The 14,384-nt window shown below is 43.0% G+C and overlaps 1 protein-coding gene across 2 annotated transcripts in view; it reads right to left on the reverse strand.

The window, feature by feature from the left end:
- The window catches only part of thsd7ba (thrombospondin, type I, domain containing 7Ba), a 385,664-nt gene that overhangs the window by 67,474 nt on the left and 303,806 nt on the right, over positions 1-14,384 (reverse strand). For both annotated transcript variants that reach the window (XM_084689263.1, XM_084689262.1), the window contains exons 16-20: positions 5,289-5,422; positions 4,553-4,709; positions 1,735-1,876; positions 1,431-1,546; positions 1,010-1,127 (exon numbers count right to left, since the gene is read on the reverse strand). In XM_084689263.1, the coding sequence (XP_084545389.1) occupies positions 1,010-1,127; positions 1,431-1,546; positions 1,735-1,876; positions 4,553-4,709; positions 5,289-5,422 (667 nt within the window). The remainder of the gene's footprint in view (positions 1-1,009; positions 1,128-1,430; positions 1,547-1,734; positions 1,877-4,552; positions 4,710-5,288; positions 5,423-14,384) is intronic.

Below are 14,384 nucleotides of genomic sequence, written 5' to 3' on the forward strand. Positions count from 1 at the left end.
TGGAACATTATTTTAAAAGACAGGTCAGACCAGCATCTAACGGGGCAACATTCACAATCAGGGTGAACACTTAATGTATCCAAACTACAGACCATCACATTACACATATCAAAACAGAACGAACACAATAACAAAACTCCAAACAATGCTTATCTAACTAAGTTTAAACCTTTAACTCTGTAGCTTCTCAGCGTGCCGCGGGGCATTCTGGGTAACAGGAGCATTGCCGCTACACAACTATCTAATCAACTTTCCTTCGTCCTACTCTGGTATCTTTACATTTATTCATTTAGCAGACGCTTTTATCAAAAGCGACTTCCAAGAGACAGCTTTACTATATATGCATTGGTCAATGATCATAAACGAGAGCCCCAAAAAGGCTTTTGCAGGCTTTTATAGTCTTTGATATTGACTGGTGCATGCTGGGATTGCATGACGTCAACTACCCGAGCTCAGTTAACAATTCAAGGTTCCTTTGTCTAAACCAAAAATTATGTTATTAAGTTATTTGTCCGTTGGATGAAAGTAAATATCAGCAAAATAACTGTTAAAAGTTGTGTGTTTTAACAGAACATTTTTGTGAACATTTTATTAATATAAAAAAAACTGTCATTTTAGTGTATTTTTAAGTAACAACATTTGGCTGTAATTCTTATGTAAAATTATACATTTACAGTTTGCCATTGTCTTTTTATCTGTATTTCCTGTAATTCAGAAAAAAAACGTATAATTTACAGAAAAAGTGCAGTATTTTTTCATGTATTTTTAACAGTGTAGACCAAGCTCCCAACCCAACTTTGAGAATAGATTAACGGCTAAATTGTTTTTAATCGCCCGATAAGAGTCTCACGTTAACGCAGCACGTTAACACCGATAACGGCCTACCACTAATGAATATACAATTGTATAGTCCAACTTCTCTGCATGTTTGACCCTGTAATATGAAGTGGCTTGCTGCCTACACACTTGCTATACAGGTTCAACCAGCAGAGTGTGTAAGGGGCGTTACCTTGGTTACCACAGGTGTGCGAGCATTCCGACCAAGGTGACCAATCGGAGAGCATACAACTGACAGGACAGTCGACCATACAGCTTCCTGCCAACATCTCCTCATTGACCAGACCAAGCTGGAGAGGAAGAAGGAGAAGGAAGGATAGGAAGAAAATACTGAAATAAAGTATCCAACCCACTCCAAAAATGTGACTCTCTGTACTTCCAAGTGTTGAAAAACAGCAATACTAAAACTATCAAGAAAGAAAAACATGAATAGAAACACTCAATGATTATTCATAAGAATGTGAGGTTTTCTGATTCAAGCTATTTATTTAAACTTGATCCTGAATGCCAGGTGCCCCACCGCCATCCTCACAGAGCTGCACTCCAGCACCGACCCCCAGCTGTTAATCCCTGATTGGTTAGACAGAGGTTACCTCCTCACACACGCTCAGTTCAACAACCTTGCCGTCGCTGCGAACGCAGTTCAGGAGGCGGGACCGTGACCCTGGGCCACAGACTGCATTCTCATTCAGCTGACAGGTGCTCCATGCTGAAAAACACATGCGCACACACACACATAAACCTTTAGACTATTATGATAAGTGACCACTTGTACAAGCCACATTTCATGACAGTTTATACTAGACCAGTCTCCTACCTGACTGTATAGACTAAACCAGTGTCCTACCTGATAGAACCGTGTAGTACCTGATAGTATAGACTAGACAAGTGTCCTACCTGAGACCTTGTAGTGGTAGGAGAAGCAGGTGGAGTTGAGGAGGCAAGCCTCCATTTGGGTGTGTTCTGGACAAGAACTGCCAGGGGCAGGCAGACGCAGCACCTGTCTGGTCCTGTTCCTCAACATGCCTGGGTCACACGGCTCCAGAGCACAAGACGAAAATCAGATTAACTATTTTACCTACTGTGCCGTAAAATATTAAACAACAATCTTAGTCTATTCATGTACAGGGACCAAAAAGATGCACCCTTCCTCCTGCTCCTGCTTGATGTGAACGGATATGAGTGGATGCCTGAAGACTAGTGTCTACCTGAACATCCAACATCCTACATTTTATGAATTGAAGAGAAGACCAAGGAAGCAATGCTTTTCACAGGGAGGCAGGATGGAAGAGAGTAAATGTGGTCAATTAAACAGAGTACAGCATCAAGGTTGAAAAAGCCCTCATCGAGGATGTGATCTCAGTTTGCCTCAAGGGGCATGGTGGCTGTGGTGAGATAATATCCATCTCCATCACTGTCAATGCTTAATGACTGTTAATCTGTTAGATTCAGAGGTTCTTTTATTAGCTGTGCTGGCAGTGAAGTAACAGTACACTAGAATTTCAGCAACACCCCACACTTCCCATACAAACATGACAATGCTGGTTTCTTGGCAGGGTTGATGACTATCTATATATGGAACAAATCCTTAAAGGGATAATGGGTTTTTGTACAGGGGCTTTGAAACCACACTGAATGCTAGAAATAACATCAAAACAAGTTAGCAAGTAAGTGTGGGGAAAAACTAAAACACAGTAAGGAAATAGCATTTGGAATGTTTTAATGCTTCTGTTGGCACATGGAGAACATTTAGCTTGCAGCGTTGTGTGAAGTGTAGGATGTTCAGTGCCGGTCCTAGCACATTTAGCCCCTAGGCAAGGTTTACCTACACCTTCACTAGCATGCACTGAAAGCTGTATCCAGTGTGTGAATTGCACAAATTTGAACAAAGCAATTAATATTGTCGTTATACTTCATTTGTATTCTGGAAGGACTAATATTCAACAACACTGTGTTGTTGAACAAATCCAACAGGAGATCCTGTAAATTCCAAATGGTTGTTTTCATCAATATTAGAGGCCAAAGGCTTGGTGGACTGCATAAGGAATGCCAGAGTCTCTAATTGAAGACACATTAACGACTAATTCATGCGCGCAGATGGCACTGGGGATGGGGGGGACATGTCCCCCCCAGATTCCTAGCGACCCCGATCCGTCCCCACCACTCTCCCTACGTAAGGCAACAAGCATCAGTTATAACTGCACAGCTGATTAGGAGATGTTAGCATGTGTAACGTTGGCCACACAAAAGTACTACAACACTTGAAAAGAAAAAGTGTATTATGCTTATTTTAAAGTGTTTTTGGAGCTGGCGTTTGTGCTTTTAGGCTTGGCGTCTTCCTGGTTGTCATCAAGATGACGTTAGTAGGCCCGTTCATTTTGGCTGCTTAAAATTGTAATGTTTGGCTCGCTTCCTTTCATCAGTGCTCGAATTACGTGGTAGCCAGAGAAAGCCGAGCTCCCATAGAGTGAGTATTGGCTCCCATGAAAGCAACAAAGTCAAAAATCTGAGGGGGTCTCTCATATCTAAGATGTCTGCTGTATGTTGCGTTGTAATTTTGATCTTAAGCAACGCTCATTACCCATCCCTGTGCGTCGCGGTCTAAAGACGTTAAATTAAATTATAGGCTACTACGGGACGAAGATGCAGATTTAGAATCAGAAAATATGGCACTAGCAACAGCTAGTTCTAGCCAGGCGACTAGCTCTACAGAGGCAGAGGACGTGAAGAAGAATTTATGAAGGTAAATATTGCTGGTCTGGTTCAAATGAGTTACGTTATATTTAATTTTAAAATTGAGAATGTCGTCTTTGTTTTGCGAAATAAAAATGAAATATGGACTATTGCTACTATATATCAATAATATGTTGCATGCATGCAAACTCCTCACCTAATGCCTACACCTCACAGCCAATCAGGGGCTGGTTAAAATTACATGATATTGTTTAGAAGACCGCACAGATCCTACATTGATAGCCTCTTAATTTTTCTCTCAAAGTGCACTAGATTGGTGCGTTTAACTTTACATTTTAAGAAATGTTCTTCCGGGGGAGCATGCCCCGAACCCCCCTACAGGGTCGGGGGATTGCAGTATCGTTCTCACTTTTGTTACATCAGTATTGCACTCCAGTAGGCCTATATATACTGAAGCTGCAATAAACATTGCATAAGTGTACATATATATTACACAAAATAACAAATGGAGTTGGAATCATTTGCTGACAGCTTGGTCCCCCCAGTTCAAAAATTCCATCTGCGCCCCTGGACTAATTGTTCATCTGGCCTGCTCTAGGAGGATTGTGCTTTGGATCACTGACCCGTTAGTTGTGGCAGAAAACCTATAGCGTTGTGATAATGCAAGGTCCCAATTAGTAGCTAGTTAAATTATACACAAAGACAATGCTAGTTACAGCGTGACGCTCCGACAGTACTAGCTACACAGTGAAATAACTTGCTACAAAAGTGATTTTTCTAGCTACACATGAGGGATGAAACACTGGCAGTGAAAAGTTTCTCATTGCAAGGTGTGATTGACATATAAAAACTGCATCCATTATAATGATCATAACCTTTATGAATGCAAACAGCTAGAAGAGTTAAAAGTGCCAGAATAACATCGTTCAAAAAATAATGAAGAACTAAGAAGTTAATTTGAGTTGTTGGTAATGGGATAGAAAACATATACGACCATTGACAGGAAGTGCAGAATCTCTACCAGAGGGCAGGTGCTCCACTGTCCCCAATTCGCCATCACACATTCCTCTGGGCAAGGCAGGAAGCAGGTCTGGGCACCAGGTGGAATCTCTTTCTGGTCACACAAGCTATCATCTTCGCTGGGCTCCTGGGCCCCCTCTGCTCCCCTCCTCACACACCTGTCAGCCACCCGAGATACAGTGCTGTCACAACCCGCTTTGCCTGTGAATTAACTACCTCCTACTACAGTACTTTACAGTTGTAACCACCTTCTACTACAGTACTGTACAGTTCAAGTTATAACTACCTCCAAATCATATCACTCAATTTTTTATTGAGCTCCTTTTCTTTGTAAAATTATAAAAATTATCAAAAACAGTACAACGTATTTGGTAATCATAATCATATGGCCTGTTCTTCCTACCACATTAATTGAATAGTAATGAATATGTTACAATACACAATGACTATTTTAATTCGAATTTGAATTAAATGGACTCTTGAATTAATATTATATTCTCAGCCACACTCTTCAACAATATTGACAGTTTATTGACATTAGTAAATTATATATTGTACAGTACATTCTTGTGGCAACATAAATATCATATCACATGGTGAAATGTATATTTCAAACCCATGTTATAAAAGGGAAAAATTTTACATTGTTGCAGGGTTAAATAAGGCCCCTCTTAACTACGTCACCCTACAGCATTGCTGCTATTCCTAGCCATGAGGATGTGCATGGCCACACTGACCTGATCTTGCGGCTCTGCACCCCCTCTCCGCAGGCTGGCAACTCGTCCACAGTGTTGATAGTACACATGGACCAGGGCTCTGCCCTCCACTCATACTGCTTGCACTGAGAGTGGCACGGCATAGCCTCGTACACCTGGAGACATACACAGGGGAGGTGGAGATCAGTGTGTGTGTATACACCCACACATACATACATACACCCCAGCACAGCCAACACCCCCCTCCCCGCACACACACACACACATAAGCTCATACACACACACCAACACATACCAAGTTAATCCAAACTACATACACACAGGCACAGCCAAACCTATACATGCCCACCCACACAGCCTAATACATAAAAATCAAGTATAGTGACTATGTACAGTCCACACATACTAAAACTTACATCAAAACAGCACAACATTTGAAGTGGATGTCTACACACCAGAGAATTTAAAAGAACAGTGAATGTGTAAAGGATGTGTAATGTTGACACAACTCTGCAACATCGCGTGGACATCGGGGACAGTGCCTCTGGACTGGCAGACCGGGGTGGTGGTTCCCCTCTTTAAAAAGGGGGACCGGAGGGTGTGCTCCAACTTTAGGGGGATCACACTCCTCAGCCTCCCTGGGAAAGTCTATTCAGGGGTCCTGGAGAGGAGGGTCCGCCGGATTGTCGAACCTCGGATTCAGGAGGAGCAATGTGGTTTTCGTCCTGGCCGTGGAACAGTGGACCAGCTCTATACCCTCCGCGGAGTCCTGGAGGGTACATGGGAGTTCGCCCAACCAGTCTACACATGTTTTGTGGATTTGGAAAAGGCGTTCGACTGTGTCCCTTGGGGGCTCATGTGGGGGGTGCTCCGAGAGTACGGGGTACCGGATTCCCTGATCGGGGCTGTCCGGTCCCTGTACGACCGGTGCCAGAGTTTGGTCCGCATTGCCGGTAGTAAGTCGAACTTGTTTCCGGTGAGGGTTGGACTCCGCCAGGGCTGCCCTATGTCACCGATTCTGTTCATTACCTATATGGACAGGATTTCTAGGCGCAGCCAGGGTGTTGAGGGGGTCCGGTTTGGTGACCTCAGGATCGGGTCGCTGCTTTTTGCAGATGATGTGGTCCTGTTGGCTTCATCGGGCCGTGACCTTCAGCTCTCACTGGAGCGGTTCGCAACCGAATGTGAAGCGGCTGGGATGCGAATCAGCACCTCCAAATCTGAGGCCATGGTTATCGACCGGAAAAGGGTGGAGTGCCATCTCCGGGTCGGGGAGGAGATCCTGAACCAAGTGGAGGAGTTCAAGTATCTCGGGGTCTTGTTCACAAGTGATGGAAGAATGGAGCGCGAGGTCGACAGGCGGATCGGTGCGGCGTCCGCAGTGATGCGGGCTCTGCATAGGTCCGTCGTGGTGAAGAAGGAGCTGAGTCGAAAGGCGAAGCTCTCTATTTACCAGTCGATCTACGTTCCTACCCTCACCTATGGTCACAAACTATGGGTAGTGACCGAAAGAACGAGATCGCGAATACAAGCGGCCGAAATGAGCTTTCTCCGCAGGGTGTCCGGGCTCTCCCTTAGAGATAGGGTGAGAAGCTCGGTCATCCGGGAGGGGCTCAGAGTAGAACCGCTGCACTCGGCTGGCCTGGGAACGCCTCGGGGTCCCCCAGGAAGAGGTGGTGGAAGTGGCCGGGGAGAGGGAAGCCTGGGCCTCCCTGCTTAGGTCGTTGCCCCCGCGACCCGATCCCCGGACAAGCGGCAGATGACGACGACGAATGTGTAAATGACTTTGGATACACACAGATGCACAGGATTGGCAGTAGAAGAAAGAAAGAAATGCGTGGGTACATAAACAGTAAATAAATACAAATACAGGAATACAATATTTAACCCTGGGCTCTTGGATCTTACTCATTCCGTCAGACTCAGAAAAACTAACGTGATGCTTGCTGTGCAACACAAATCTACCAGACAGCCTTCATACAGTGTTTAAATTCACTGTAAAAAAGACAGATTAAATTACAGTATTTTTTCTGTAAATTATACGTGTAATTTCTGTATTTCTGAATGACAGGAAATACAGATAGAAAGACAATTTATAATTTTACATAAGAATTACAGCCAAATGTTGTTACTTAAAGGTGACATGACATGAAAACGTCATTTTATGAGGTTATTTAACATTAATATGAGTTCCCCTAGCTTGCCTTTGGTCCCCCAGTGGCTAGAATTTTCGATAAGTGTAAACCAAGTCCTGCGTGTTCTTCTCCGCCTTTGACAAAATGAAGGCTCATTTGCGCTGTTTGAAAATCTCCCCCGAGTGACGTATATCGGGGGAAGGTTACCTCCCCTCTCTCTGCTTTGCCCGACCAGATCATCTGGCCCGTCCATGAGAAACTGAGCTACCACCGTCCAAGGGCGAGTGCAATATCAGTTTTTCCTGGAGAGACATCATGGCGAGCAAACAAACGAAGCAAAACAGTTGCTCAGTGCTTGGATGTACAAATGCAAGCACACATCTTTCTTTAGTTCCTTCATCCGAGCCTCTGCACAACCCGTATCTTAAATGTATTTTCGCTGGAAATGCGCCGACACACAAGTCAACACATACACCCTTTCACTGGATGGCTTGAAAAAGACTTTTTGTTGATATAATTTGTTTGCCGGTCAGATCGCTGCCCTGCACTCTGCTGTGCTGCGATATGCAGGCATCACATTAGCCACAAACATAAGATATTCTAACGATTTCACTGCAGGGCATATGCATTTGCTATACTTTGTTTGAAAGCTTAGGTCCTCTAGAATTCAGTCGTGTGATACATTTTACAGTCAGTACATGTATTTGAGACTTCGCCTCAAAACCGACCAGCTAGCACTGTGAGCAGTAGAACGTATAGCTTCTTGTTTATCTACTTGAGGCTCTAGTTTTTGCATCAGGTCTCTGCTATTAGCCATAAACTGCAAATTTATGAGTGACAAATTGTGCTGTAATAATAAATAGTAACAACTTTTTCATCGAGGGGCTTTGGTACAAGCGATATGCAACGTGTTAAAACTTACAAAATATGTATCTTCCCTCCTATCTAATGGCAATTATAAAGATGCATGAAATAATTTGATTGCTGCGTTGTTTCAAAAGCTTTATATTAAACTTAGATGCACTGCAGCAATTGTTTTGCTCACAGCCATGCCCATACATTTGGTTATAATCATGTATCTTTCATGAATTGAGAACACTAAAACATACTAAAATATAGTTACTTTACACCCTTTATTGGTACGAGCAGACAAAAGGAAACTTCTGTGTTTTTTTTTATTCAGCGCCTTCAGCCAGGGACGCAGATCCTCAACTTCGGTTGGAGGTCGATGCAAATTATGTCGGCCCACAACACTCGGACCTCTTCTTTCCATGGTCAAAACAATGATCATACAGGGTCTGATTCCGTCTTCTCCACCTGTTATGGCAGCCACAAACTGCAGTTGACGCTGGGCATCTCTATTAGCCATAAATGAGTACCAGAGCCTGTTTAAGACACTGTCTTTTAGCACCGTTATAAAGTGGAAAGTATCTAAACCGGAAATGAGAATACGCGGATGGCCGCGCCCATTGTGACTTCCGGAATAAGGTCAATATAGTTACCAAGCTTGCTACCCTTAGAATGTGGCTGTAACATTAGCTCTGCAGCTAACAGCTGAGTTACTGTTGCTAACGTAAAGATAAATGGCATCAAGTGTGTGTGTGAATACAAACGCTGTAACGCCAGTGTTGTACACTTCTTTGTTATTTGGATAACCGTTATGCTGTTGGTGTTATGGCGTACGCAATATCCGCTGTTGGACCGAATTCTCACGGTGCGTTCACACTGCAGACTTTTTTACCGCTCTGCACCGCCGGCCTTCCCACAGTGCACCACGCTTGGGGGCGTGTCAGACAGATTAATTCAGAGCTGTAGTTCTCTTAAATCACTGTTGTAGTTCGTATAATGTCATGGCAAATATGCAGACAAAATACAACTTTTACACACATTAAGCAAAAATCCGATACGCATTCTGGATCTGACATGATCTTATCTACAGCACACAATAGGTTATCTTTTTCCACACTTTTTTTAGGCCGAGTGAAAGATTAAATGCCACCCGCACTCTATGTACAGTAACGGGTCTTGTTCCGGTTGGAAAAAAAGATGCATCAGACAAACGTTGACATGTGTAACCTTTTATTATATTACTCGAAATCTCTGCAAATCAATCGCTAGATTATGACTTGCCACTACACATTCACTGTATGGATAGCGAGTGGCTGCCAGCCAGCATTTCAGCGTTGAATGTCAATCGTGTGCAGGGTGAGCTAGCTAGACTATGCAACTAGCACAGAAGAAAGTTACGTAATGTGAAAAACTGAATTAAAGTACAAAATACAACACACCAGGGACGCCGACAACCTCAGCAACCCTGCGCCAGGCATAATTTTTTTTGTTTACATCTCTGTAATTGAACATAGAGGTATCATACAATACTGGGTATGAAGACACACATACGATGAGTTGATCTTCCATCTTGAAATTGTCAAACCTAGAAATGTTTACCATGACCAACAGTTGCTACGTTACAAGAAACAAGAAACCAACCCGATTGGCTGTTGGGAAAATTGAAGATGTAACACATTTATCCTGTATAAGAATGATTCTGTGTTCAGCATTCCTTGTGTGTAGAGAGAGGCCTACCCCCAAATCTGAACTTTGGGGAACACGAGGCATATGTAAACAAGGTGACCTGGGCTGACCACTCTCTCTTACTGGAGAGGCCATAAAAGATGTCTGGCCTTATCTGTGTTGGGTGAATCATTTGGTCAAGCTTACAGGGGTCAAAAGGCACACACACTCAAACACGCACGCACACACGCGCGCCAGGTCTATGCAAGGAGCCAATGAAGAAGAGCAATGGAACATTTGCATGCCTTTGTCTTAACCAATGACTGTAAAGAGCGGTTCTGCTTAAATAGCTAGCTAGCACAACATGCTAGCGGACAAACTTTGTAGCACAATGGCGTGTGATGTTTTTGTCTCCTTGTGGGCCGGCCGCAAGCAATAAAGCTTTCTGAAACTTGTTCATCGACTGACTGTGCAATGCTTGATAGATTAGTATTTCTGACATTGGCCATCTGGCGTTTTCATGCTCCTCATTTAAATAAAGTTGAGAAAATCCAACTTTCGCCGCCCTGCTCGCCTTCCCACAATGCCCTACGCGAGCGGCAACGCCCCGCTCGCCTTCCCACAATGCCCTACGCGGGCGTCAATGCCTGGTTTCATTGAAAATGAATGGGAAGCCAGAGCCTGTTTAAGGAGAGCCTTGCCACTCCCTATTAAGCCCCATTGTACAGAATTTGGCTGCAGTTCCACCAGAGTTCCACTGGGGGTGATCGCGAGCGAGTGCATGTTGAATGGGAGTCTGGAGCTAAACGGATAAATTTGTCTCTTTCGCCTGATTGTCGTTGAAAAATCTCAGATTTGATTGTAGTTTGTGCATGTTCAACATGGATTATAGGTCGAAAGTTGAATGAACGAGTACTTATGTCCTTTTGATTTCTTACATGGTGAGTCGTTGTTGCCCATAACACACTAGCATTCTGCTAATGAATGCTGATTGGTCAGTGAAGGACTGATACGACCCTAGCTCCCGCTTGATGACATCCGAAGCAGAATCAGAATGTCGGAGCATTAGCAACATTAGCAAAAACATTAGCAAGCCAAAACTCTTTCTAGCATGTGTATTGACAGGGAGAGCCTAACGTGTCAGCTGTGTTGTCGATGCCCTGAGAGAAAAAAGTAAGTGACCAGAGCTTGCCGTCAAGCAGTAGCTCTGGTCGTAGGATGTGTATGACGTCAATGACATTTTCAAAAGCTTTTTAGAACAGAAAGGCGACTTTAAAACAATCCAACAGCCAGCAGTGTGTATTTTTTTTGTCTCCCCTTTAGAATTCTGAATTCAAATTACTAGACAAAAAATTATATCCTGAGAAAAGTGGATTTTGAGGTGTACCGCTCCATAGACCTCCATTCATTCTGCACTCGCTCGTTAGCGCCCTCACATGGAACTTCAACTTCGAAGTTTCCCGAGAGTGGCAGTTCTCTCTATATTAGACATTCTCTGGGGAAGCCGACGCCCCGCTCTGCCCACCCCGCTGCAGTGTGAACGCACCGTCACTCCCCCGCAGAATCCCACTCCCCTCCGCCAGAGCCATAGAAAAAGAGAGTTGCGACACGCTTTGATCTCGTCGACACGTGGTTCATGTAGCTCGCTGTAGTTCCAAAAACCCCCACTGCTGTCAACTTTTTTTAATGGTTTTCAATGGAGCTGGCCAACGGAAGTCGCTTTCTCAGGCAAATGACGAATGAAACAGGCTCGGTTGAAGAAATCCAATATTCTGGCTATCTTCAGCTGACTCGTATCTACATAAGGCAGTCCTCCCTGACGTTTTGGGTGTAACATGGAGTGAACTATAACATTGTGAACACTCACTGCCGGTGAAACGCAGGGAAAAAGCTAGAGCTTTTTTGCCACGTGGTTCCGGTAGCTCGCTGCAATAAAAAAAAAACACTGCTGTCAACCTGTTTGAATGGTTTTCGGCGGGACAGACAGCAGCACCATCTCATTTCACGGATATTTTCGGTATATTAACACAATGTCAATTGGTTACTGGTGTGTTGTATCATGTATGTCTGCTACTTTATTAACATCTATGTATAACATTAACTTATAATACATAACGCAATATTGTGAAGCAAAGCTAGAAATGGCTATGCTAGCAGTAGCCTATATTGTTCCACTTAATGTTTTACCTTTGACGTTTGTAGTACTTGATGCAAGTTGAATCTAACCATGATCACCAGCAACTGTTCAATGGAATTTAATAGAACAGAATATACAAGGCAACCAACTGCAATTCAATAAAACATTTTATTGTACAATATGTCCAGTGTTCTTCCACTCCTTTTGTTTGTAGTGACCAGGTGATCTAAATGTCTGATTTTCACAAACCTTAGACTGCAATAGTAGATGCATCTAGTTGTGCTAACTAGCTAGCTATTGAGTGGACCTGAAATTCCTGTCGAGCGTTGCTGGACGATAAGGGACCCAAGGCTTTAATCTGCAATTCATTGTTGCTAGCTCTAATCAGATGTACTAGGCTAATAAGAGCAGATTCTGTAAACTGTATGCCAACGAACACCAATAACTAGAACTAATTTGACAGACTATAAACCAACGAACTTCTGGTTATGATACAGGTGCTCTCTAGCTAGCTACAGTAAAAGTGTTGCTTAGCTCTATCTAGAGCCTCTAGATACTAGACCCACAGTCAAGCTCTAACTGCATTTAGAATCTAACAAGCTAAAATCTTACGAAAATGTTTATCTAAAGTTGGCTATATGAAATACTACTCATAACGATTGATATGTGGTGGTTGAAATATGAAAAAATGCATGATTTTAATCAATTTACCAGCCAACTTGCTTTGGAGACACTGAAAATGAATGGGGTTCAACGGTGGAAAATACAATGTTTGGAACTATAGCTCGCGTGAGACACGCTTTACTTCCGCATTCCTCGATAACAATGGGAGTCTATGGAAGTGTCGCAACTCTCTTTCTATGGCTCTGCCCTACGCGTGATCGCGCATTGCCTTCATAGCATATTGCTAGTTGCAGTTTGACGAACCAAGGCGATTTTTACAAGCCTAAATTCCCTCGTCTTAGACTTTGAGGAAACTGTCAGTAGGATATTTAATTCATGTTTCATCAAAATATACGTTTTTGTTGTGCTGCACTTGAGAGCCGATACGAAGTATGTCATTCTACTCGTAAAATCCGAATGATTCACTCACGAAAATAGACGTAGTTTGGAGCTGCACTTGAAAACCATGTTGAAGTCGATGTTGTGCTATACTGTCCTATTATCGGAATGAGGGTAATATGTGAATTATGTGCGACTGCTGTTATGTCACTGGTTAAAGCGAGCATTCTTCTTTGTATTCATTTGTACACATCACTTTTAGTAGAACTATTCACTTCTGATTCTTGATTACGTTGTACTTGCTGTTATAGGCTACTTACTAAATGCACTATATTTTGGCATGTATGAAAAACAGTGTCGCCAAAATCCTACTCCCCTTCTAACTTTTACATTTTTGTAACTAGTATTAAAAGGTTTTTATGGCACACTCTACAGTGCATAAGGAGCCACCAAAATAATTTTGGGGTGTGTCAGATCTTACCGTCCCAAGATATGAGGGGGGGGAGGATTTCGGCAGGGATGCAAAACAGTGTTGCCAAAATCCTACTCCCCTCCTAACTTTTACATGTATGCAACTAGTATTAAAAGCTTTTTATGGCACACTCTACAGGACATGAGGAGCCACCAAAATAATCTTGGGGTGTGTCAGATCTTACCGTCCCAAGATATGAGGGGGGGGGGGGGGGGGATTTTGGCAGGTATGCAAAACAGTGTTGCCAAAATCCTACTCGGAATCAGAATTTCAAACACAGAATTTACTGTGGCAGGGAGGTGAAAACACCAAACATATACAAATCTTAGATTAAGTAAAGGTACAAAAGTTTAAATATTCCTAAGAACTAAACTAAACAATTTCAATATAAAAATATAGCTGCAAGCAGCAATGTGGTGGCCAAGCAGTCAAATGACCCATAAAACACTTTAGAAATCCTCAGAACAGGGTTCCGAGTGCATGCAGCAAGTTTGGTGTGAATCCATCAAAGATTTGCCGAGATACGACCCAACTTCCTGTTGGCTGGATTAATGGCAAATTTTGACTGCCTGTACCGCGGGGACTGTGCTTAATAAGTGTGCCAAATTTCACAACTTTTTACCATACGGTTCTAGGGGCTGCCATAGACTCCAATGACAGAAGAAGTGTAATAATAATAATAAATATAACTGCAAGCAGTAATGGCGGATTCCTCCGAACACTGCGAACCATTGAAAAATGTTTATTTTTGACAAATTGTAACTGTATAGAAAAATTTATGCTGCAGAATTACCAATGGCATACCAAATCTGAAATGCAATACCATCAAGATCCACAAGGGCCTTTATTTCAAGCCA

This window comes from Hypomesus nipponensis, chromosome 23, assembly GCF_054491055.1.
Source record: "Hypomesus nipponensis isolate SF chromosome 23, ASM5449105v1, whole genome shotgun sequence".
Lineage (NCBI taxonomy): Eukaryota > Metazoa > Chordata > Actinopteri > Osmeriformes > Osmeridae > Hypomesus > Hypomesus nipponensis.